Consider the following 26,026-nt stretch of genomic DNA (forward strand, 5'->3'; position numbering starts at 1 on the left):
ACGACATACAAGGTAGATCTCCAAAACCTCTCTGTAAATCGAAGATTTGAGAAGACAGTGCAAGACCTTAAAGATTTACAGGGGATTAGAGCCTTTTAATCCTTCACTTTTCCTAAACTTTGCGTATCTAGAGCTTAGTTAGGCCAGAAAGCAAAGAAAAAATGCCAGAGCTCCTTTCTTGGCTCCAGACTTCACTGTAGGCCAGATCTGAGGTGATGGGACATTTTCTTCCCCTCTCATGCAGTTGGTAGCATACAAGGGGAGGAAATAATGTTGCTAGTGCTAAGTTTCTAGTTCAGAAGCAGTCTGAACATGTTGATCTCAGTTTCTTTTTTTCCCTGAAAGTTATTTTTAAACCGTTCTAAAAGTAGCTTTTCTTTGATGCTTAATTAGTTCCAATTAAAATAGACTACATTTAAGTAGTATACATTTAAGTTTAAATAGTGCTCATCAAAATACAGTAAGTAATAAAAAGCTGCACTTATACTTAAGTAAATGCACCCTTTTTATCTCCTCAAGACTTCCAAAGGGATTTGTGTTATGAATCGCAAACATTCCCCCTCAGCATTAGTCCTATGAGTCAGTAAGATACTCATCATTAATCACTTCTCAAGCATTTTTAGCAAGGTGGTTCCTGCTTACTGCATGTTTTCATTCACATCAGTCATTTACATAGCATAAAAGGCATGCCTAGTACTTTACAGACAACTAAGAAAAATCTTTGCTTTGTAGTGTTCTCAGCTACACTAAGATCACAACAAAAAACAAGAAAAGATTATCTTCGCAAATGGAAAAAGAATAGGAATTACAATTATAGCAGAGTATTAATTTTTCCTCCATGGGGTAAGGTAAGTTTGCATTTCTGCGTTATTTTTATGCAGCTCTTATTTCTACTACTCATGATTTAAAATAAAAATCTATTTATGCAATTCACTCAAGGCTTTACTATCACTGTAACCATGAAAGCATTTATGCCCTCCCCTTTCTCAAAGGAATGCACATTACCGTTTTGCTGTTAAGCTGTTTCAGGAGGTGACGAAAAAGGCACCCTATTTCTCCACTAAGTTCTCTACTGTACACTGACATCACTTGCATCAACACGTCTTTTATGAAAGAGCAGCAAAGATTGCAGCAACTCTAGCACCTAATTGGTTACCTGAAACCAAAAAAAACACTTCTGGAAATGAAATACTTTTTCCATTCTTGTCTTTTCAATAGAGATAAGATGCCTATTCCACGACCGCCACTTCAGCAAAGAATAAGGAAGGTTTCGTATGTTCTTCCCAGCACGGTTTGTCAGTCTTCTTTTCCTCCTCTACACTAATGCTTAACCACCTCATAACACAGCTACATCTGTACTCTACAGAAAAGCTATATATGCTCGTGCATATTTTCTCAGGACTGCCAATGAGCCTGCAGTCTTTTCACTGTGTGTCCTGTGTCCACACTTCTCCCATGCTTTTGTCTTAGAGCTGTTATTTTAGACTTCAGTGCCATAAATGTATGTCAGCGCACAAGACAGATCAAAGTTATGACGACAGCTGTGGAAACAATACAGTTAAGGACACTGTTTCAGAAGTACTCTGTTACAAGCTGTTTATTAGAACTTCGCTTTGACAATAAATAAGGTATTTTCCAAGCAATCAAAATGTAATTATTCAGAAAGTTAAACAACTGAAGTTTTCTGTTTATTTTTAAATATATACATGATTTACTCTATTTTAAACACCAGTTCATCTGCAACTGTACAACAGTAGGACTTTTATTTTTAATTTTTTAAATTCACACACCAGGAGACTATCAAAACACATCTTTAATCTGGAAGCTGTGTGGGTAAAAATAATCCCAAACCACATCAAGTCGAGGTTGGATAGTCCACCTGTTATGAATGAATCTGTTCATCAGACTAGCTGTTGCTGAGTTCAAATCCAGATGTATGGCTTACCCAGAAGAAACAGTGCCTTTTAGATTTATGGTTTTAAATGACCAGTAAGCCACTCAATTCCAACAGTACGAGTTAATCATTTGTAGTTTACTATGCTACTGCATAACCTGCGTTCTGTCCTCAACACAAGTGGCACAGAACACATTTCTGTAAAGGATAATAATTTTCAATGTTGTAAATCTCAGTAAAAAGTGCAAACTTAGCACTTCAACTTACTGTTAATAATGAAGATGTATTTTGGTTTTGGTCAAATAAATTTGCCTTTCTCCACTTAAACATTCAAGACATTTAATACGCTTATAAAATAATACCTTTAAGAGTTTGACGTACAGTTAACTTCAAAAGAATGTTCCTGTTAAATAAAGCACCAAGTTTTCTCTATGTTTCTTCCTTAGAGACAGCCTATGAAAGACTAGATTTTTTTAAACATTAGTTCTGTTAGGAGGTGTAATTTAAAAATAAAATTCTTACGGTTTGATCAAAGCCATGTTACCAAAGCAAGTTTTACATATTCTGTGCAGCTTCTCCTTTTCTTTAAGTGCAGAGGTACAAGTCTCGAAGTTACGCAGCTGCAATTGAGTTATCATCTGCTTGACGACCCTGAGGCTTTAAGAAAATAACGATAGAGATTTTTAGACTATGCAGAAGACTAAGGCTGTCATGAAACTCACTTTTCAATATATCACGTGGCTCCAATCTTTTACTTCTAATGCTTTCGAGTAGTAGTACAAACATGGAGGATACCCAACTGAAATATGAGTTTGGCCTAGTGAGTACCTGGTAAAGGGCTCAGCTCCTTACAGCTGTGCCGTTATATATCAAGAACTTCTCCATACACATTTGAGTTACTCAGCACAAGGCCTGGCTGATCAGAGTTCTGAGTATTATTGCAGTACAAAGAAGTTGTTAATCAATGCACAAAACAGGAATGAGACTGAAAGCTTCTTGTAAGAATTTTGAACAGAATCACTAGAGATGGGAGAGAGCAAAGAAGAAGTTTTAAAGAAAAAACATCATCCTTACAGAAAGGTTCTTTGAGGTCCTGACAATTTTAAGGCAAAAAAGCAAAGTATTCTGAATCCTGAGAGGTTCAACAGAAGCATTGAGAACACTACGCTTTTGCGGAAAAAAGCCTTTTGTATTGACTTATGAGGACATCTTGACAACCAATCTAGAAGAGCCACTGATTGACAGCATACATAAAAACTAAGTTCTGCCTATCTCTTCTGGCTGAAATAAAACTGAAAGAATGCCAGGCCTGTGTCCTGGAAGCAGGATTAAATGCGTCTGAACAAGTCCAATTCAAGTCATATAAACAAACTCTTCAGGTTCCTTGCTTGCTCAGAGTCTGACTAAGAAGTGAATGCAATATTCTGGAGACAGCAGCAGAAGAACAATAAAGCACTGTTTTGGTCAACTGGATTTAAATTATTCTAAAAAAAATTTAAAAAGGCACAAGATCTATTCATTGTGATATGATTGAACTGTCTTCAGATCCACACTACTTAAAAAAATCTAGACAGAGTGATTCACAGAGAGCATGTTTTTAGAAGTTATTTAGGGAGTTGTGGGATATTACAGTGTTTCTGAACCTAAACTCAAGAGATGTTCCTCAACCCCTATGACTTCAGCCTTTAAACACAAGACACTTCTCAGTCTTACCTTTACAAAAATGTGTGTAGGTATGAATCTTCTGAGCAGCTGATTAGTGAAGTTTGGGAATCGCAGCAAGTTAATATGAAGAGATGGTAACTGCTGATATCCAGCCATCAGAGGATAGAAGTTGTATAACACTTCCTGCTGTGTGCCAGGAAGGATTCTTAATCGGATCTTAGAAAAGAAAGTAAAAAAAAAAGCCACAATCACAGACAAGTTCTGTGACCAACTGCAGATTCCTATTTACTTTCTATTTATATTCTTTTTACTTTGAGAAGTTGGAAATAATGTAACTACATTTTCTCTACTGGTTAAAACTATTAATTTATACTGAAACAGTGTGTTACCTACAAACAACATGACACATAGCTCCTAGGCAGGCTTCCATCTGACCCTTCTTTAAAGGGAATCTGCACGCATGTGTCCTTCCAGACAGAAATTACCATACATTTGCAAACAGTGAATTTGTCATCACTGCACATCAGTGCAAGTCTAATCAATACATTCTTCACTACCAGAGAAGCCAGGATTAGAAAATGTGACATTTTTGTACCTGCTTAAGGCCAGAGAACATGAAGGCATCACTGGGTTCCACTGACATCTCCACATCTTGGACTAAATTAGTCTTATTTTGCAGGTGATATCTGACAGGGAGGGATTCTCGGACTCGACCAAATGAGGGCAGATCTTTGGAAAGAAAGTAAGCCATCTCAAATAAATTGTGTTTTAAAGTTTCATAAATAAAGAAGCAAGTTCAACAAAGAGCACTAAAAAGTTTCAAGAAAAAAGTGACTACGTATTTAAAGCATTTCTGATGAGATTAAAAAGAGACTAAGGAACAGAACATAACTTCATTAAAGTTTTACAATTGTTTCCCTCCCTTTCCAGTTTTTCACTCATTCAATACCTAGTTACAAAACCCCTTGACTGTTCACAGTATGCAGGAAGCTACGAAATCACTTTGTTGCTGGGTATTCTCAGCTTGCCAGCATTTTCAGATATTGTGAGGAAGCTCCTCCAAAATATAACAGGAAAGGATGATGGAAGAATCTCAGTACAAGTGAAAACAAACTGAAGAAAGCATAGGAATTGTGTGTTCAGTGAGCTCTGCACTCCTACTCTGCTCTCGTGCAGGTGAAATGCTAGAAGAGAAACAGTTCACCTGCCCGCGAGCAGCTCCAGTTCTCCAGGCTGTTTCTTTCCTGGGATGTGGCCAGGGCGTGGGTGGATGGAACAATTCTTGCCATAGGCATCTAGAGAAACCTACTGGGAAGGCTGTGTCAGTAGAGGTAACCGTGGTCTCCATGCTGCCACATGCTAACACAGCTCAGTTGCTTTTAAGAGAACACATTCACATACCTACCTTCCAATTCTTTCTAGATCAGGGGAGTGGGAAGAGGGGCAAGGCAGTTTAAGTGATAATGCAGTTTCTTTCACTACCTCCATAATATCCAGCATTAATTTCCTGTCTTTTGTGACAGTAAATGTAAGATCCAGATGCTATAAAATTTATCAGCTATTTACTTTGGAAGATTTAAAAATTCTAGGCAGCACATACATGTAGCCTAACTAACATTACCTGTGTTAACGTGGAGGGGAATGGTCTCTACAACCACATGAGGCAGAGTGATGACTGTACTAACAACAGGTACACTTTCCACAGGTGAGCTTCTGCAGAAAAATATCATAAACATAGCACATTGAGAGTTGCACAGCATTAAGTGAGCATGCCAGAAGAACACCACTTATACGTGACTAAAATAAGATTACAGTAATTTCAAAGGTGGGAAAAATTCCCTTATGTTTTTTGTTTGAAGTGAGCACAAAAAGTGTCATAGCACGGAGATAAAGCAGCAATAGGCATGTAAGAACATTAAACAGCTCTACATCACAATAAAAATAATTAAAAAAACAAAACGACATATCTGAGCATTTATTTTTGAAAACTGAGTGAATACATAAACCCGTAGCCTAGGGTGATAAAACATTAAGTTTTCCCCATTTTAAAAGTTTTTGTTTGTTTGTTTTTTGCTATCCTAAACTATTCCTTTGACTTGGCTTCAAGGGAAATGTTTTGTGGTTGGAGGAAACAAGAAGAAGGTTAAGAGAACAGCTTTGTAACTGACCAAAGATCTTACAAAAAAGAAAGCTTCATGGAATGTTAAGACCATAGCCACATAACATTTACTAAGTAAAATATGTATTTGCTCAAAAGTCTAACCAAGTAATGACTATGATCCAAAGTCTAGACAGTCGTTGTTACAGGAAAACCCTACACCAAAAAAAGTCAAAAAACACCTTCAGCCCGAAACCAAACCAACTTATTTCCTCTCCCTCTTCAGGCCAAGTGCTGCCTACCTCTTCCATGAAATGACGTAACATCCAGTTGCCACTCCACTAGCATTAGTGACTGGAGGACATCGAAGGCAAAAGCACTCACTGGCACTCTCACCTGTCTGTAAAACAACTATCAGCAAAATTTTGTTTAAAATCAAAGCATAATCGTTACTGCAGAAGCCACCAAGTCTAAAAAGCCAATATTACACAGACACAAATGTTCCAACAGAAAGGTCTTGAAGTACTTTGCAAACTGTATCTACGTAGCACATGAATTCAATACAGACTGTGCGATATCCCAGTACTTGAAAATACAGTTTACTTTCTGAACAGCATTGTGAGGATCTTTCTTGTCTATATAGAACAAGCCATTGCAAATTTAGAGTTTGTATGCAAAAAAGGGCAAAATAACACCAAATCAAATTCTATACTTCTCTTCCACAGAAGATTCCAACACATCAGCATGTTTTAAATTTAAAATAAAATAAAAATTAAAGCCACCACCATGGACATTCCTCCTTTCCCACCCAAGTGGATGAGAGATGGGGAAGAGGGGGAACACAAGAAAGATCTACCATCTTTGAATTCTCACTTTTTATTTAAAGTTATTTCAGGTTTTAAAAAAAGCTAGTATTTTTTTGATTAAAGAAGGATTTTTGAAGAAAACAGCACTAAGAAAATAATTGCTCAGTCATTCAAAATTAAAGTATCTTTAAGTCTTACAAGGAAAAAAAATTAAATTGACAAAAAAATGGGCAGCTGAATAGCTTGTATTTGAAGTGGTTCATACCTCCTGGCTGTTAGCTCTTTAGAAATAGCAACTGGAAGTCAAGAAGCACAAGGTGCTAAAGATGAAATCTCATACTTTGATGAAAGGATCTGGGAAATCATTGCTTTCTAGAACTATAGCCTTGCAATTCCTTGAATACATAAGGTGGACAGCTGCCCCACAGTCAGGGAGGCATGTCGGCTGCCTTCTTTATATTTCAAGTCTGAATAGAACACTTGTTTTCCTGTCTCTTAACTCAGCAAATACAAAGACAACATTTTGTTCAAAGATTTTGAATCAGATCTACTGTGAAGTACTCCATTTGACTTCAAAGCTGAAGTACTGAATGCAAAGTTTGAGACTTGTAAAATATATCTATTTTTTACATAAGTAATAACCTATTAAGCTTTGTTAATGTTTTAAAAAAACATGTTTACTTTTAATTGATCTTTTTAGCCTACTCTGTCTAGCTTCATATCTTTCAGTTTCATGAACGTGCTATCATGGACGTTCCTTCCATAAAGTGATAACTTGTTTGCAATCAACAAAATATACATAGTTCATAAATACTGGAAATATTGAGTAACTATTCACATGGATACCTAAAAAGCTGTAGGTCAGAAGTACTCTCAGCTGCTTTCCCTTACATCTGTTACATTTAGCATTTTGGTTACCACCTATCAGTCAAGTCTATTTGATTGATATAGCAAAGCACAACTACATTTGTAGCCTGTTGTTCTAAATTCTGTTCTGGCAAGCAAATAAGGTGTCAAGCAGCTTGCTTCTACAGTTTGATAAGCAAATACCATTTAAAATGTCACCTGCTCTTACTCCCAAATTACACAAAAAGTATCCTCATGATAGAAAGCATAATGTAAGAAAACTCACCGTTCTCCACATAAGATTCCAGCTGATCTACTGGAGTCATGGAAGCCGACAGCTGTAGCTGGCTGGTTACAATAGTGAGGGGCCAAGGAGAGGCACTGAGGATGTCTGTCATCAGTAAAAACGGTATATCTACAAAGACTCTGTCCAAGTGCTCCAGCTGTCAAGACAGAGACAAAATCTGACTATTTCTAACTAAACAGGGTAAGATTATTGAAAGTAATAACTTTTCAAAACACATACCTTTGTGGAGACAAATTTGACAGCAACATCAAAAGGAAACACTGTTTCTATAGTCACAGTTTCATCCTGTATAGGTAATGAAAGGGGTGGGAGGAAGAGGGGAAAAAAATTATATTCAGTTTCAGACCTGTCTACTGATGTCAAAGGTTACTAACATAACATTACTCTTAGTCATCATTTTAACTAAGTTCTTCCGAGAGCAGAATATATCTGTGGTTATTGTGTTTTTAAAAGAATAAATATTGAAAACTTTTCTTCCAATTATACTTATGAAGCTGCTCACCCAATATTAGACTATTGTACTGCTGATTTTGCATTTTTTTCTACCTACTAGAAATGCTTTTAAGAGACTTGAAATTACATTAATGAAACGCAAGAAATATTTTCAATCTAAAGGCTGCACCTCCAGCAATTGGTGCATCTTAGTATCTTACCCGGTGGCACTTGCAGAGAATTTCTTTCCCCTCAACAGTAGTGTTGATTAAGTAAGAAACATAGACCAGAAACATTCTTGCGCCAACCGTTCCACAACGAATGTATATTGGTTTTTCCATCTGCAAGATAAAGGAAACAATATGAATCAAGATAGACCTAGAATATATTAATTAGGTCTAGGACTGTCCAAAATCTTGTAGATAATCATCTTACTTGGACCAAGAAAGCGATAGTAGAATGGATATTATTTTGACCATAAACAATCTCCTGAACTGCATGATCTTAATCAAATAGTATAAGATTTTAACGAGAGTAGCACAGCCTTCTTATTTTATGTTTTCTGTCAGCTCTGTCATCAATACCAGAACGTGTCCTATTCCCTTGGCCAAAAAGGGGATCTAGCTGAAGGAATGCTAAACTTCAAGTAAACATTAGGCAAACTATACACCAAGCATTTCATTTAACAGTTCAGATACTGGAAACTAAATATAGGCCCTACTATGAGAGTCTTGTTAGTTGATCCCCATTTTCTTGACTGTGATACAGAAAGAAGGTTGTTAAGCTATTACCTTTTCCCCTGGTTGCAAGTCCCCTACAGGGATATCAGGAAGCAATGCAGGAAAGGAGTCATCACATGTGTCTGTTCCATGAAGAGTCACCTGAGTTTTCTGAGTCAGGTTGGCATCTTGCCCTAGGATTAAAGACAGTCTTTGTATCCACATAGGCTTATACTACCGAAGCATGTAAGCAATAACTAAAAATAATAAAATATTCATCTCAGAAAGCTATACGCTAGGAATTAACATTGTCATTTGGTTGAGAGATGCTTTCAAAAGCATAAGCAAGAAAACAGATTAAATAGCACCTGAAGTTTTCTAAACTGTAGGGTTCACGTGCTGCAGCTTTTTCACTTAATCTATTTAGGCCACAAGAATCTCAACAAGATTAGAAGTCCTATCTAGATATTCCCTACCATATAAAAAACACAATATTGATACATGATTCAAGTTTTTCTTGCTATTCTATGTGAAATAAAATGCAAATTTTACACTTCTGTGATTCTTATGTTCTCAAAAGCACAACTTAATGATTTTAAATCCTTTAAAAATTGTTCTTCCAATTTTCCAATCTTTGTGTTGAAAACAGGTGGAAAAAAAACGTGTAGATGTTAAATGACACTATTCTACAGTCAGGGGTTGACTAGGATAATGACTTTACTGCAATCGCATGGGATAGTTTTCAAAGGAAAACAAGTCACATCTTGCCAAAAAGTTGCAACTGTGGAAAATATATCATCTTTGCTATAAATGAAATGTCAAATTTCAATTGTTTTTACTGTAAAATCAGCAAGCCCAGAATGACCTTGCATATCAAGTGTTAGGACTCATGATCAAGGGGGAGAGGGAAAAAACAAAAACAAACCAACAAACCAAGACCAATTATTCCACACTACTTTAGGAGCTAAGCCCAAACATCCAACTAAAGTTTAAAGAACACTCAACTGACTTTAAATTAGCTGTACAACTGTATAAGAAATGTTGTTCTATTTCAGAGTACATGGCAAACATTGCATCCGATATGCTAGTCGCTTAAAAATATTTTTGCCTTTTAGGGTAATTGCTCCAAATATTATATTCAGTATGCCTATTTGTACTTCACATATGAAAACTGCTATTAATAGCTACATACAGTTAGTTAAAACATAAACTATGTATTTTCATTGTTTCCTTTTCATTCAAAGGAATGTTCTCTGTTCTTCACTGCTCTCCAAATTTCAAGTGGGGAAAATGGGGGGGAGGGGGGGGGAAGAGGGAGAAAACCCACATAAGATTATCCTTAGAACATGTTTATCAAGATCTGACTGATGCTTACAGTAAGAAAAGTAAATAGGTATATCTTTCGGGAAAAAAGTTTAGTTAATGTGCAAATTAAATAAAAGGTTAAGAAAGAATACAAAAGCTTCCAAGTTTTTTTCACACTTGTAAACATAAATGCTACTGACAAATAGTGGTTAAGATGACAATAACTAAATGAGACTGTTAATTTCTGTTCTGATCACTACTATCCCATTATTCCCAACCTTCAGCCTTAGTTTGTCTCTTAACTACTGCAGCACAGCCATTTACTATAGTTTTCCTCATTGCATCAAAAACAAAGTCAATTAGGATACTGCTGGATTAAAAGAAAATAACCCCAAATACCTGGCTTTAAACCTGCTGTAAGCTTAACATCTTTGGCCACTGTCTCCTCATGTGACTCGATTGTCACAATCAAACAATACATTTCATTAGTCAGGGCAGGAGGTTCATGACGGAGCTGAACAGAAATGTTTGGCACTCTAGAAATAATCCTTTAAGAAAAAAAGACTCTGTTATTTTACGTTTCTTAATTAATGAGTTTAAATCTCCTTTAAACTGGACTTAGCTTACTGTTCAAAGAGTTCTGACAACAGCTGGGCCATTCAACTAGGAGAGGTGATATTCTTGAAAAGCAGCATGATGGCAACAACTCCAAAACTACTGTTTGGAAACCCACCAGTAAGCATTAACAGTTCAGATTTTCTGCCAGGAAAGAAAAAAGTGCCCCCACCAACAGCAATCGGATGTAATAATTTTGAATAGATCTAGTTAGTGTTAACCTACTTATTAATGATTATTTTCCAATACAGTTTCTTGGAGGGCGGGGGAGGGGGGGGGAAGTGGGGAGAGGTGGCTTTAACGAAAGAACAATAATACCTCCTAGTTTTCACAAAAATCTGGGAAAACTCTAACAGAGTTAGGTGAAGGGAAAAACTAAGGCATATTTGGCGTGTTTAGAGATCAGTGCAAGGATTTTCTGTACTTCTAGCTATCTGGAAGCTCAGAGGTCACAAAGAATTAAGAAAGGTAACATCTTACCCCAGTTATGGAAAGATATATAAAAACGTTCCTATTAAAGTAGTCCTAACATTGTTGTCTTTTAGACAGAGTGTTCAGGAGACTCAATACATCATACACATTTTCAAGTTTTTACTTACATAGTGCTTGCCTGAATTGCCAAGCTATCCCAATGAACTTCATTATCTGGAAGCTTAGGTCTTCGCCTGAAGGAACGTGAGGCCTGCAATGCTTCCTGAGACGAAGCAGCATCTCCGCCTCCTCCACGCCAGTTCAGAATCACGCAACGGCCAGATTCACTTCCCAGGACCAAATCCACAGATGTGATCTGACAAAAAAATAATTTGAACACATACTGAGAACTTCTCATCTTGTGTCTTCATATCACTCACAGTAAGAGCATAGCTTTCCAACATGAACATCTTTATTGTGCCTGTATATCACCCAAAACCCTCTGGCAGCTTCACAGACAGAAGTCACAACAACTCACTGCCACAGAATTTCATTTAAAACTGCACTGGAAAAAGGATCCAAGCTCGAGAGCATGCAATGCACTATTTTCTAGTTTTCTACTCTCCCATAGTGTTACACCATTTTTTAAAAATGTATCTCACATTTTAAAAAATTGAAGTAATGCAAGTTTTTGTGATAATTCTGAGCTTTGTTATTTTCAATGAAATTTTATGCTCGTTTTTGACATTGTTTCAAAAGTTCAAACATTTGGAACCACACTGTCATAACTGGTGCCAGATCAGAGGTAGCTTTGTAGTTTCAAGTTCTTCATAAACGTCAGTAAGAACGGCGTGAAACAAACTGACAAACCTCAATCTTCTTTCCTACATCTTCAGTTTTTGCAACAAATTTGAAAGTGAACTTTCTTGTTTTACCAGGGACTAAGCACATTGTTCCTTGTGATGACTGTTCTAGAATATCACTTTGTTGATAGGCTTCTTCTACCACACAGTATTGGTTGTAATCCTACAGTGGAAGAGTAGGGAAAAACATTGATAATTTCAGACTTAAGACATCTGTAGAGAGTAATTCTAGTATAACAAACGTTAAGGCTCTGTGCTACTGGATCAAACTACATTGGTTCTTAATGCTTTTCACAGTAATGAAGCTAGACTTAGCTACATTACAATGAAATTTCTTCATAAAAATATCCATTATATTCACTAACATAACTTTATGCAAAAACATCCAGAGAAATAAGACATTAAAGTTTCAGAACATTTTCAGAACATTTCAGTGTACGGTATCTTTGTTCTTCTGTGGAGATCTCTGACTAATCAAACTGGATTTGGGAAGTTATCATAATATCAATACAGTTGTCAAAAGTGATAGATAATTCAAAAAGAAAGAACACCTTTCCAACTGAACTATTCACATAGTTTTTGGAAAAGAACTTTTGAACTATTTTTTTTTTGTTTGGAAAGGCTAACAGATACTATTCTACTCTTATTATAATCTTGTCACTACGTCAGAAATAGAATGTGGTTACCTGATTATTGAAACCGATGCATAGCTTAGAAAACCTGATAGGATGAGGACAATCAGCTCTCAAGTATATATCAAATTGCACAGGAACATCAACATGAAAACTTGGAGAAAGAAATTTTGCTTTGCACTGCACTACAATTAAAAAAAAGTTAAATTACAATACTAAATTCCAGAAGCATTCTTCTCTAATAAGAACTATTAAAAAGAATTGTTCTGTGTATACACACAAACACAAGTTAAAGAGTACGTGGGACACATTTGGCTACTGGCACTGTCACAGAAAGTTACTTTTCAGCACTTGGTTGAAACCTTTGCAAAGAGGATGAGAGGCAGACATTCAGCAGAGAAATAAAACCTGGACACTTAACTACACTTCTGTAAGTAATGCTCACTCGTGCCCCCTTTCCAAGGGAGGTACTCCTTTGCATGCTCTGCCTTCTTTCCTCAGAGTTCTATTTCAAAGCACACCAGAGAAGAAGTTTGTCAAAAAACAAAAGTTTACTACTTCTACCATATTTAAAGGCACAGGTGGCCTCAGTAGAAGCCAGGAGGGATTTTTTTTTTTTTTTCCCTCAGATATAATGCTCAAATGATTCTTTTCCAGTAATCCACATTGGGGATAAGAGATCACTGGCTTCTCCCATGATTTCTTAGCAACTTAGATGAAGAACAGAGCTGTCCTTACACAACAGTTTGTGTTGCTGGCATTAACATATTCTACATTATATAATGTATATTTTCTCCTAATTATTTATTTGAAAGATACATCAAAATGTTTAGTTTTGTGTAAGTTTGCTTGAAGCTTTATTACTTACCAAATGGTATAAAATCTTGGACTTCTATTGTAAACACATTACTGCCTGCTAAGGAAACACGGTCAGCCCACAATTTTTGTGAAGCTTTCATAGCAGTAGCATCACAATCAGGCTCAGGATCAGGGCTCTCATTCTGTATCCAGATAGAAGGTTACAAACAAAAATAAGAAATAGATTATCAGACAACAACTCCTTCTGAAAAATATTTAAAGGGTAATAGGAGTTTTATCCACTTACCATTAGAACTTTTATCAGATTTTTTTCTATTCGAGACTTCTGATCATCTTTAAGAGTAGATGCTAGCAAGCAGAAAAAAAGGATTACAACACAGAAACAAATCATTTTACTATTTCTTTTAAACTTAAAAATAGACCTTTCCTTTAGCTTGCATCTTTGAAAAAAACATTCTGACAAAAAACCACCTGATTTAACATCCCTCCGCCAATGAGAAAGTACTTCAATTTTTAGAAGTTCCTCCATTCTGTGTGTTCCCTCTTACTTTCACTGGAACCAAGTAAAATATTGTTTGGATAAGCAAGCATTTCATAACTTATCAGAGGAAAACCCTAAGAGAATGATGTCTCTAGCTTCTTGTTATTGCTGTTTAGAAACAGAAGAAACAGTAGAGAACAGAAAAAGTCTGGAACATGCAAAGAGGCAAACTTGGATAAGATTAGAAACAGCAGCTCAAAATGGTGAAAAGAAAAAAAAAAGACCAATTAAAATAAGGAGTCTTCTCTTGACAATGAAAGGCAGTTTTGTCTCATTGACTATTCCTTAACATAAAGCAGGATAGCCTGGTTAGCTAACAGAAGATGAGAAACCATTTTTACCACGCCTATCCTGAAAGAGGTATTATTTAGCAAATTAGGGTGTATAAGGATTATTTCTGCAACGTCAAGTAACAACCATTATGTAAACCAGAGTATTTGCATTTCTACTGTGCAGCTACCTTAAGTCACACTTTGTCTTTAAAAGATACTACTACATGTATATTTCATCAGCAGAGTTCTGGTAAGAAGTTTGAGCTAAGCATATTTGCTATTATAAAGCCTAGGAAAATAGGCGTAGCTTAGTTACTTACTAGGAAAAACATCTTTCCTTTTAACTATACTAGATTTCTTCCCCCCATCCCCAAAGCTCAAGAAATTGTTATATTATTTGAATATTATTATATGCATATTATTATATGCAACTTTCAGTCTGAAATGAAGCTCTGTTCCTCACATATTCTGACCCAGTCTATTTGAATTCAATGAATATTATAATAGGAGAGCATGAAAATTCAACTTCCTGCATGCAATAAGAACTCAGCACAGGCATATAGGGTCTTTTGTAGTCAACTCATACGCGGTACCATAAGCACCGTGGCTGATAATGGTATGTCACACTTCCAAATACACATTAATTTTTTCTACATAGGTTAACTGAGTATGTTTCCTGAAAAGAATACCTCTACCCAGTAGCTCTAAAGAATATGTTATATAATCCTTTATCTGGGCCATCAGATATGAACACTTGAGAGCTGTCGTCAATATGGAAGTGAGAAGAGTCCACCATCCTTCACTCCGATATTCACACATAACGTAATCCAACAGCCTGCAAAGTATGAAAATTGAGAGGAAAAACAAGTTACACACCCCAGTATTTTAAGAAGTTCACATTTTTTTGGTATCGTTAACACAAAAATTTATCTCAACTAAAACAAACACTAGATTAAAACCAAGTCGACTGCTTGTACACATGCGCCCTATATTGGAATCACCAAGAAATTATTGTAAAGAAACATTTATTCCATTAATTTGCTATTTCAGGCTAGAGAAACTTTCACAAGAAATCAGGGAAACTCACCTGTCTTTACATAGAGAAGTAAAACAACTGGACAGAAAAGTCTTAGTCCAGCACTTAATTAGAAATACGCTTTAGTGTTGAGTATGCTGCAAACTTCAAGGAAAAACTAGAAACCCACAAAAAAAGCCCCTTTCCAAAGTGAAGAATCTTAAGCATCTCAGAAGGGAAAAATGATGTTTTTTATGCTATCTCCTACCTCCTTTTCCCTTCAAGGGTTTCCAAGATCTACATCCAACATATGCAACCACCTATATCAGAGAAACCTGGGCACCTTATTGTGCTTTTTTACACTGAGCAATTTTCACTTAGTAGTAACAATGCACAGAATAATTTTTTCTTTTAAAGACAGCCTACCTAAATATAAGCAAGAAGCGCTTTTTTAAACTCATGCTTGTTCACATAAAAATTAGGCTTGATACGAATCGATCTGCTTATTCTACCCTATTTTCTTCTCTTTGTAGCTTCCAGTCAGATAACAGTAAATCTCTCTCCCAGCTCAAACATGCTGCCTTTAGAACATGTGATCATGGAAACCTAATTAAGCAGTAGTTCCACAATGTTTTCATTAACATGACCTTGACTCTGTTTCCCCTTAAAAAGACAAACTTAAAAAACTAAACACAGGACACCTCCTTCAGAGGAGACAGTAGCTGTACCTCAGGGCTAAACTTTCACAGCTCTGTAGCCATTAGTCATAGAAAACTGTATCAACGGAAGTAATTCCTTTCGCTAATTCCCTTGCAACATAAGTAAAAATTAATTCAGCTACATTTTTTTCCTTCTTTTCTGTCTGCTGCATTTATTTATTTATTTATTTATTTTAAGTTTTGTAACTTCAAAGTCTTTAATTCAATGTAATTATATTCTTACTGCAGTAGCAGGGAAGTTTCAGAAATCAATCTTGGGGAAGAGAGACAACACTCCACCAGTGAGCTAAAAATAAACAGTAAAGATCTGCCCAATAAGGTAATTTCCCACCATGACTTACATTGTAAAGTCTTCTTACTCTAATAACTGACTCATCATATCTGCTTTGCTTTCTTTAATAGAAATTGAATTGATATACTCCAGAGCTTGTACTTTGATTAAATCCAGGTACTAGGAGCATCTTAGATAAGCTTCCAACAGTATTCCATATCAGTAAGACAAGTGGTCTCAGTGAGAACAGCAGTGTGCAAAGGAAACAATCAGGGATGGCACTCACTTCAAAGCTTTGGCGTAATCCTTCGCAAAGTAATATTCTTCACCCATCTGAACCACTGATTTAACAAAAAATAACAAGAAAGATGTATCAGATTAATATTGAAAGTATTTGCAAAGTTAATTTTAAAGATGCATCTCATTATCCGTACTCACTCAGATGACTTTTCATTCTTGGACATTTGTATTTCTTGAACTGTGCAACAGCATTACTCAACAAAGTAATTATTAGCTCCTAACAGAAAAACAGTATTGATTTCATTATACATATAACATTAGGGCAATGTCAGAAAAGATTTTTTGTAGAAAAAAATACTTACTGAGTGAAGAACATTCTTCTCTTTCAACTGAAGGGATAAAATCCCCATCTTCTCCTTTTCAGGATCAGAAAGATCAAAGCCTGCATAAGACAGTGAAAAATCCATGACATTGGAATTTTGTCCATGCCCAAAGGGAACTAATTCTGTGCTGAAATACTGTAATACAAGCTCCAACTCAAGCACACTCAAATTCTTAAACATTCTGTTTCCTAGGAGATGGATACAACCCTTCAAAAACTCATCGGTCTGTTCTGGAAGACAAACTCTGGAACAAATGTTTCTCTAGCAGTTGAGAACACCAACATACGACGAACTGCATACAACTCTAAAAGATTATCTACTCTTGTCTGAACCCAGCTTCATAAACATCGTGACAGGCAGTTTTGCCTCTTTTTAAACTGTTCAACCTCGGGAGTAGATTCTAACTTATTTTAAAACTGTAACACTTGAAGATAAAACAGATGACTCATGTATTTACAGCAAATGAAAGGAAGTCTTTAGAAGAGGACAGAGAGAAAGTTACAATGCTCAAAGGATATACAGAGAATAAAAAATGGGAGACCACATGGAGAGAGGGAAAGGGAAGAAAGTAAAAAAATCAGTCATCCACAAAGATCTCAGATCTCTATGCATATTCATATATATATTCTACAGTTCAGAGCTGTAGATTTTAAGTTCAAATTCCTGATAAAACATCTTAAACAGGAAAAAAAGAAAACTCCCTTCTTAGAAGAAAATCTAGTCATGGAAACCTCTCAAACCATTTCAAAATCCAAAAAGTTTTCTCAGAAAAATATCATGTGTTCCCATCTATAGCTGACAGGTATGGATGGAAGGATGAATGTATAGCAATTGCATTCAGGGACATGTTACTTTTGCTGTGTCCAATTCTCCAACCTCTCTTCCCAGGAATGCATTCACTGCAGCACAATGATTATAGGTAGCTCAGGCAGAAATAGAAATGAAGCAGCAGCAGCAGCGCTTCAGTATGGCCCGTGCACTTTGCTGAAGACCCGATTCTGCGTAGGCCAGATATTCCCTTTTCTATTTGTTATATAAGGACCAAACACACTTCCTGAGCTTCCGGCTGACACCTGTTCAAGTCCTATCACCAACTAACAACAGAGTAAGGTCTCAGCCCTGCATCTGGCTCTGGAAGACTGATTATATGCTTGTGCCTATGAAGTCAGCTGGCAGGGTCAGCAACTAAAAAATTTGTTCAAGCTCCACAAATACAAGACTCAGAAACATACTTAATGTTCCCTGCCGCCATGGTCTTTGCCCATAGAAGTCAAGCACTCCAGTCTGGGTTTCCAGGGGATCCGGATTGGGATATACCACAGAGGACTGTAAATTCAGCAAATATGGTCATAAAAAAGAGTTTATGTTTTATTTTAAACCATTAAAGTGATCTGATGCTCCAATATGCATGCACTCAAAAGAATGAATTTGCTTTAAATTTATAGCCTTTCAGGCCACCTGTATAAAAATAGTATAGTGCAAGTACAGAGAAACATAATGGAAAAATAAAACAGTAAGTTTTCAAGTACCCAGAGGCATAGAAAGTATGCTATTTTAAGAATTTTAAAAACATGTCAGAATTATTTGTAATAAAAAAGCGTTTGTTCAGGGCTAATCTTTTCAATATAAAGTATTACTTTGATTACTTTCAATATAAAGTATTACTTTTATTTCAATATAAAGTATCACTTTATATTGAAATTGTATTTAATATATATTTGAAATTATATTTAATATTTAATTATTAGCAAGCATCAAAAGACACATACTCTTTCCTTATTAATTATTATTTTTAAACATGTAGTAGGGATTTTTACACTACAATTTGAGAATGAAACATCAGCTAATGGTAACCTGGTAACCTGTAAAGCATTTTTTCCCCTCCCAACTTACATCATGGTTACAAAGCATACTTGCTAGTTGTTTCCGCTCCTGTGCGTAGTAGGCTGCTTGCTGGTAATAGAAACCTGGATTCTGAGTTTGAATTGCTGTCAAACCCAGCTTAATTGCTTCATCAAACAAGTCACCAAAAGCCTGAAACCTATAAAACAGGAAAACTTTTTCTGTAATTAAGATTAGATACAGAACAGCAATATGAACTGAAAGGGGCATTTCAGCTAAAATTTCTGATTATTCTTAAGACAGAAAATACTTTTACATTTAAGTTCTATGGCTGCATTTCTGTCATACCTTGTTCTTTCCGAGGGAAAAGGTAACAAAAAATCAACCTAAAACAGAATGACAGCATGCAGCTTTTAGGATCAAGTGCATCTTTTTCTCAAATAAAGAGCTCAAAATTTATCTTACTCAGATAAACAAAATAATGAGCTTCATAAAGCCATATGGGAGGTAAAACAGAAACAATACTAAGTAAAAACATACTGTTTAGACATCCAGGCAGCATGCTCAAAAGCCAGTTCTGCACTTCCTATTTTTTTCTTGCATAAGTCTATATGTTTCCTGAACTGAGCAATTGCATCCAGTGGAGTATTATGTTGAAAACAGAGGCGACAGATCTAGAATGAATCAAAAATAAAAGAAAACCCTCACTAACTTTACATACTTCTGAAAAGCTCAAATAGCATAGAAAATAGAAAAAAGGTGTAAAATGTTAATGCACTACCCTTGAAACCATGTGGTCCTCTGTTTCATCTAATGTTATTTTTCTTTTTTTCTCCCTCAAATAATTAATGCAAGAGTGTAACTCACAGCCAAATTCAGGTTGGAGCCGGAGAGCCACTAGACAGACCATTAACTTTGAAGCCTGCAGTCACTTCAAGAAGGACAATGGAATTTGATGAAGTCCAACTCTGGGATTATTTTAAATGGTACAATAGTATTGTCTCACCTGAAATCCCCCAGAACACCACAAAAGTATGGCCTCATTTTTGAAGCGCTACTTTTCTCCTCCAAACAAGCAGTAATTAAACTATTGTGACATACATTTATGACAAAAATGTTCAAGGAACAAGCAACGCTTCTTTTCATTCCCCCTGCACAGAGCAAGAGTTAATGTGTTTAGTCCTCAAGATGACTGCATCTCAAGTTAACTCTAAACCTTCAAGATACACCTGAACTTCAGCTAAGGATCTTTGTGTGGAATTCAGAAGTCTTTTCAAGTCTGAGTGTAACTCGACCCCCATTGATGGCTGTACTAATCTATTTCCTTGAAAGCAAGGCAAAACAGAACATTTAAAACCTTCACACATTAAATATGCGTCAACTAATACATTTATTTACTTATTTTAAGTATATGCTGTCAAAGATAAGGAGCACACTTGTTACCTTGTAGTTTATAAATCCTGCCATTGTCTTGATTTCCAGCATGTTTGTTTCATGAGCCCTCAATTCATGTACAAGATTATACGCAGTTCTGTAATTTCTAGGTATAAACACTTAGAGTTAATACATACAAGATAAAATTTAAGAACAGAATTACTGACAGCAGAAAACAGTCTTCTAACTAGTGTACTTCCCAATTAGGAACACAACCCTTCCATATTCAAATAATTTTGCTTTCAGGAAAATATAATATTCTATGGCTTAGCAATAAATTGGGGTCAAGATGGTGGAAGTTTACACAAGACTTACTTGAGAGCGTTCTGCGTGTCCTGTTTCAGCTCACTGAAGAATGCTATTTTGAACTGGTGTCTAACAAATAAAAGCTGGAAAACAAAATCAGTACACATCATTTACAAACACCTGAACATGCCTGTTACCCTACAAAGCAGATACAGGTGATAATTTCAGAGCTTTACAGAACAGAGCAGTTGGCTTGTAAGACTGACTATGCAACTATTCTCTCCTAGTTCTCTCTGCCACCGTGACACAGCAGTGATCTTTGACAGACTGAATCTATTCCAAGCCCCTATGACAGGGGAAAGCCTTCGAAATACCCAAGAATTCCTACACCAACAGTGTTGGTTGCTGGTTCAGAGCTTGCCAGTTGGATTCCAGCTTCCAAAAGAGAGGGAAACTGGCAACTGCAACAGAATGTTGTGTGTCTGAGTAAATATTTAATAAATGAAAAGCAAAAGCTAAGAGTCAAATCAAGTTCAAGTTCAAAGCTTGTAAAAGAAGAACTTCTCATAGCCTATTAACATATTACATTCAAATAGGTCAATACATACAGATAAATAAATAAGAACTTCATTTTTGGGAGCTGTGGTTCTTCCTTCAAGATGTGAAGAAGGCAAACAAACTTTGATTGGTTTTGTTCTAAGTTACAGAAAATAAAAACAGATTTACTTTCTATAACAAGACAGAAGGAATCTCAAGTTGGATGGGGGCAGCAATAAAATTATAAAATAAATAAGACAAATATATATAAATAAATGGAATAAATTTAAGCAACAAACAACCCTTATTTTCATGTTTCAACGTGAACTGTAACTTGCAAAGTATTTCAAAAATGAAGTAACATTACCTGATGAGTGGTTTTGTTCAAAAATTCCTTGTGAGATTTGACTCTTCGTATTTCTGTATAATAGTACGTCTGTGCATGCTCATAGAATGCATTTTCCAACCTGCAACAAAGTTTAACCAAGTTTCCCTCAAACAAGGAATCTGAATAACTTCAGAATAAGTTACTTTTAATCATGCTTATTTTAAGGTTGGCAAAAATAGCTTGAAATATTACTGAAGTCTTCTGTAAGCTACTATACATGGCAAGAGCATGCAGATGAAAACACACAAAGCCTGATGTAGGGGTAGCACAAAGTAGGTTCAAGAGCATTAAGCATTGATTTCTCATACAGCAAACTAATATTTAACTTGAAGTCCAAGGATAAGCTGTCAGAATTTTGCAAGGCAATAGAAAATGCAGGTGCCTCAGTCAAAGCAAGCAAACCTTGCAGAGGCTCCTGGGATGAGTCTGAACAGGTCAAAATTTTATTTGCCAGGGTTAGGCCGGGGAGGGAGGAGTAGAAAGGAAACAGTTGTAATAAGTAAGATGCAAGATTACAAGAGCACAGACTAGGTTTCATCATTCTGCCCAAATATCAACAGCTACCTGGGTTATAGAAGTGACAGTCAAATTTGTGTTTGCAAGATAAATAGCCCAATGGCAAGTCACAGGAGAAGAAGAGAAAGAAAGAGGCCCAGAACACTGATTGCAGCATGAGGCTGAGGAGGATTTAAGTATATGCTGTACAATCAAGTTACAAAGAGTAAAATCAATTAGAGCAAGAAAAGACCAGAGAACAGGAGAGAAATGCATTTAACAGCACAGATGCACACAAAATAAAGGGTGAAGTACCAGTTCCGTGATTTGGCCAAGAAGGGATGACTACAGACTGACTAAGGGAGATCACAACTTGTGTCCTACTTACCCCACAACAGAGAGAATGGGGATAAAAACAAAGGAACAGAGCACTGAACAGCAGTTTTTAACTATGAGCTCAGACAGAGAAGGAAAACATGAGAAGTTCAATGTCCCTAGCATACTTATTTTAGCACTGTATCGCAACTGTATAAGAAAAGAGAAGCCAGTCCATTGAGGATAGGGGAGTGTTTAAAAATATATATATATTTTACTACTATGAAGTCTCAATTAAAAATGTCAAGACTAATATAAGAAATTCTGTACTTGAATATATGCTCAAACTTTTTTCTTTTAAGTGTGCATGAGCAGCTGTAAATCCCTAATGACACAGCCTTATCTACACAAAGTTGGAGACAGTCACAAAACCCATGCCACAATGCAACTATATGTGGTCTGCAAAGGCTTACAGCTGTTAATGTGCAGCAAACACTCTTCAGCATTAAGCATAAGATGAAAAACTGGAAGTAACAATTTATTTTGATCAATTCCAGTAGCTGTTTATGAGCAGCATGGACACAGTAACAGCACTGATTTTATCTTAAGATTTTTACTGTTTACATATAAATACAAGAGCAAGAGAAGGAAGAACTAGGCTCTCAGACCACGACACCCTCCTCCCCATGTTCAGTATGTCTGGAAAAATCAAAATTTATTTTAGTAAACCATGATTTGCCTTAGTTTGAGCCTGTCTTTTTAGCTCTGCACAAGACAGTCTCCCTCTGCTGTTTTTGAAAAGCCTTGCTAATTTATTTGAAGCTGTACTCCCTGTTACATATTAAAACAGAAATAACTAAGAAGTGACAAGGACAGTATTTGCATCCAGATAAATGCCACTTAGCATAAATAGAAAGACATATCTCTACAGCCAGGAAGCGGAAGGAAAAAATAAGCAAAGACTTGCTAATACAGAGTTGCAGCACCTAACAAAACTTGCAGGGAAAAAATTAGAACCAGCACTGACAAAACCACTGTAGAGGTAGAAAAGCCCACTTTGCCCTTATCCGACTTGAGGAGGGGAACATCTTGGGACACCTAACACGTCTTAGAAAGCCCACATAGCAACATCTGTTATTGTAACTCAACCTCACACAGAAAGGGCAGACGTAGGATTGCATCTGGTTGCCGAATAACCTGAAGAATTTCAGCCAACAGATGAAACATTCACTGTTGATCTACAGTGAGCATGCCGGACAGCTGTCATCTCAACCTACCAAATCTCACTATCTCCATTGGCACACAGAGCAAAACAGCGTTTTATGGTCACTTACCTTATAATATAACCAACAAGATGATCCGTGTGTGGAAGCACAAAGAGAGATTTTCCAGAAAGGTCACAAGCATTACATAAAGCTGCTGCCCTCTCCGATGCAATAACATCTTCCCCTAGCGAAGGCGAGAAAAGCACAAGTAAGCACTATGTGGTGCTGCAATGTCAAGCTAACTCCAACAGCTGGATCAGTAGGAGGTATGGACAAACTTAATACAAATAAAATTGAGACCACACTCCTTTTTCTTTCTGAATACTACACACTTCATCCAGCTGAACACAAAAGCAGAAAATAGGAGTGGTTTACCTGCCAGCAATGTGTTAGCATGACAATTTTTTTTTCTTTAAATTTCTGATTTCACACAGAATTAAATATCCTCCCATCTTGAAAAATAATACAGCATTCTGAAAAGACATATGTACACCCAATATGCAGAAAATAATAGTAAAAAAAATGGTTTGCCAGACACTAGAAAGTATGTACCTAGAGCTGAAGCAGTGGTTCTAGAGAAAGGTAAGGTTAAAACAGATCACATTTCACAGCTCCACTTGACTCGTGTTTTTCCTCTACATTTCCTAATGAGGATCTTGCCACTAAAAGGTTTCTTCATTCCTTTATAAAGCATTTGCTTTATATAGCAAATATATATATAGCTTTATAAACATAAATTTTTTATTTATTAAAATAGAGTTAAGCTAAACAGTAAGTACAGGTACCCTTCCCTTTAAGTTCTTATTTCTTTTACAGTTTTTCTTCATCTCAACTAAGCTTTAAAATATAACTCACAAAAGGCGCATTATGGGTATTACACTAAGGTACCATTTGTGATGCACAGTATCAAAAAAAAAAAAGGACTGGACCCACAAGTATTTAGTTAAGGGTAAGTTTTAGATACTTAGGGTCGACTGCCCTTAGCACTCTTCTTGTGCAGCTATGACGTACTTTGTGTATGTAGATGATATTGTATTAAGAACTGCAGATAATGAGACAAAAAATAATCAGCTCAATCAGGTTTTCTGAAAAATGAGATCATCACAACTGCATACAAAGATTTCTAGTACCTGGAGGTAATGGTGTTTTTTTCTGAATCAAAACCACCGCGACTTTTGTATTTCTTCCCTGCAAACTTTGCCTAGAATAAAGATAACATGACACAGTGTAAAGATTTCACTTTGTGAATAATCAGAAGAAAATGACACTTCCGTGTAGATGGAAGCGATTAAAGTATAAGAAAATAAACTGAACACAACAATATGCTGTATCATCTACAGAATGCTGTGCTGTCTTTTTTAAAATGGGACTGAATTGTGTTGAGTTTGGCAACACCTCACAAGTGGTTTTCATTAAATGACTTTTCCAAATAAAGTATTCAAAAAAAGTTCCTCTACTGTCAGTTTTATGTTAAAAAACAAAATTCAAGTTCCCCTTTCATTTGTGTCTAAGATACACGTTTACTTATTTTATATGGCAGAAATGCCTCTACAACTTACATTTAACCATTAGCTTGGAGCCCCTAACAAAGCAAAGGGGACAAGGCTACCTGACAATCTCCACCCGAGTGGCACATTCCGACTGTTTCTCTTTCCACTGAGGCTCATCCCAGTCTAGTTCGTAGAACACCACCACAAGCGCGGGAACCAAGTTCAGGTGTTTGTTCATCCAACCAGTCTTCAGGATCCCTTTCGGAATATACCATTCATAGGAGGTCCTCTGAAAATATTGAAGTTGTTAAAGCAAGCTACTACATCAGCTCACAGTCCTCTCGTGACAAAGGCTGCACGAAGGCGAACTGGCTGCCATGTGCAGGGACACCTCCCCCCAGCCCAGGCTGCCCACAGCCCCATCCAGCCTGGCCTTGAGCACCTCCAGGGATGGGGCATCCACAGCTTCTCTGGGCAGCCTGTGCCAGTGCCTCACTGCCCTCTGAGCGAAGAATTTCTTCCTTATACCTAAATTAAACCTACCCTCTTAGTTTAAAGCCATTCCCTGTTGTCCTGCCACCACACCCCCTCACAGGGTCCCTCCCCATCACTCCCGCAGCCCCCATCAGGCACTGGAAGGCCACCCTAAGGTGTCCCCGGAGCCTCCTCTTCCCCAGGCCGACCAGCCCCAGCCCCCCCAGCCTGCCCTCACCGCCCCGCGGCTGAAGCCCCCCGGTACCTTGGTGCGGCACTTGGGGTACTCGTGGTCGCCGGGCAGCACCTTGAAGGAGATGGGCACGCGGTCGGCGCGGCGGTTGGCGCAGAAGGCGTCCCACACGGCGCGGTGCACGGCGTTGTACACCACGTCCAGGCCCGTCAGCGTGACGAAGGCCATGGGGCGGCAGCACAGCTCCACCGGGAAGTCCCACTGGCTGGGGGTCATCCTGCGGGGCGGCTCAGCTCGGCGCGGCTCGGCTCAGCTCGGCGCGGCTCCGCTCCCCCACCCCCCCGCCTAGAGGCGCGGCACAGGCACCGGTGGGCACGGAGAACTGAAAGGGAGGGGCAGGAGCCGCCCCGGGCAAGAGGTGCCGGCCCTCCCTCTGACGGACGGCGGGAGGAGCCAATCGGCCGCCACGCTGCTGCCCGGCGGGCCAATCAGAG

The 26,026-nt window shown here is 37.3% G+C and overlaps 1 protein-coding gene across 2 annotated transcripts; it reads right to left on the minus strand.

Moving 5' to 3' along the window:
• Positions 1 to 1,579: 1,579 nt before the first annotated feature.
• On the minus strand, positions 1,580 to 25,964 carry TRAPPC11 (trafficking protein particle complex subunit 11). Of its 2 annotated transcripts, XM_083834834.1 has the most exons (29): positions 25,605 to 25,962; positions 24,985 to 25,154; positions 24,506 to 24,576; positions 23,445 to 23,559; positions 21,280 to 21,379; positions 20,445 to 20,518; positions 20,139 to 20,235; positions 19,236 to 19,369; positions 18,747 to 18,894; positions 18,086 to 18,179; positions 16,833 to 16,912; positions 16,669 to 16,747; positions 16,517 to 16,571; positions 14,915 to 15,060; positions 13,699 to 13,760; positions 13,462 to 13,594; positions 12,648 to 12,778; positions 11,969 to 12,124; positions 11,287 to 11,474; positions 10,472 to 10,620; positions 8,840 to 8,961; positions 8,270 to 8,389; positions 7,836 to 7,901; positions 7,596 to 7,752; positions 5,960 to 6,068; positions 5,181 to 5,272; positions 4,155 to 4,288; positions 3,608 to 3,775; positions 1,580 to 2,551 (listed from the first exon to the last, which is right to left on the minus strand). In XM_083834834.1, the coding sequence occupies exons 1-29, from the start codon at positions 25,806 to 25,808 to the stop codon at positions 2,507 to 2,509; spliced, it is 3,399 nt and encodes a 1,132-aa protein (XP_083690960.1). In that variant the 5' UTR covers positions 25,809 to 25,962; the 3' UTR covers positions 1,580 to 2,506. The 2 variants fall into 2 exon arrangements, with proteins under 2 accessions (XP_083690960.1, XP_083690961.1); XM_083834835.1 differs by lacking the exons at positions 1,580 to 2,551; positions 3,608 to 3,775; positions 4,155 to 4,288; positions 5,181 to 5,272 and having other exon boundaries at positions 5,960 to 6,057; positions 25,605 to 25,964.
• Positions 25,965 to 26,026: the final 62 nt, after the last annotated feature.

This window comes from Anser anser (genome assembly GCF_964211835.1).
Source record: "Anser anser genome assembly, chromosome: 4".
Classification (NCBI taxonomy): Eukaryota; Metazoa; Chordata; class Aves; order Anseriformes; family Anatidae; genus Anser; species Anser anser.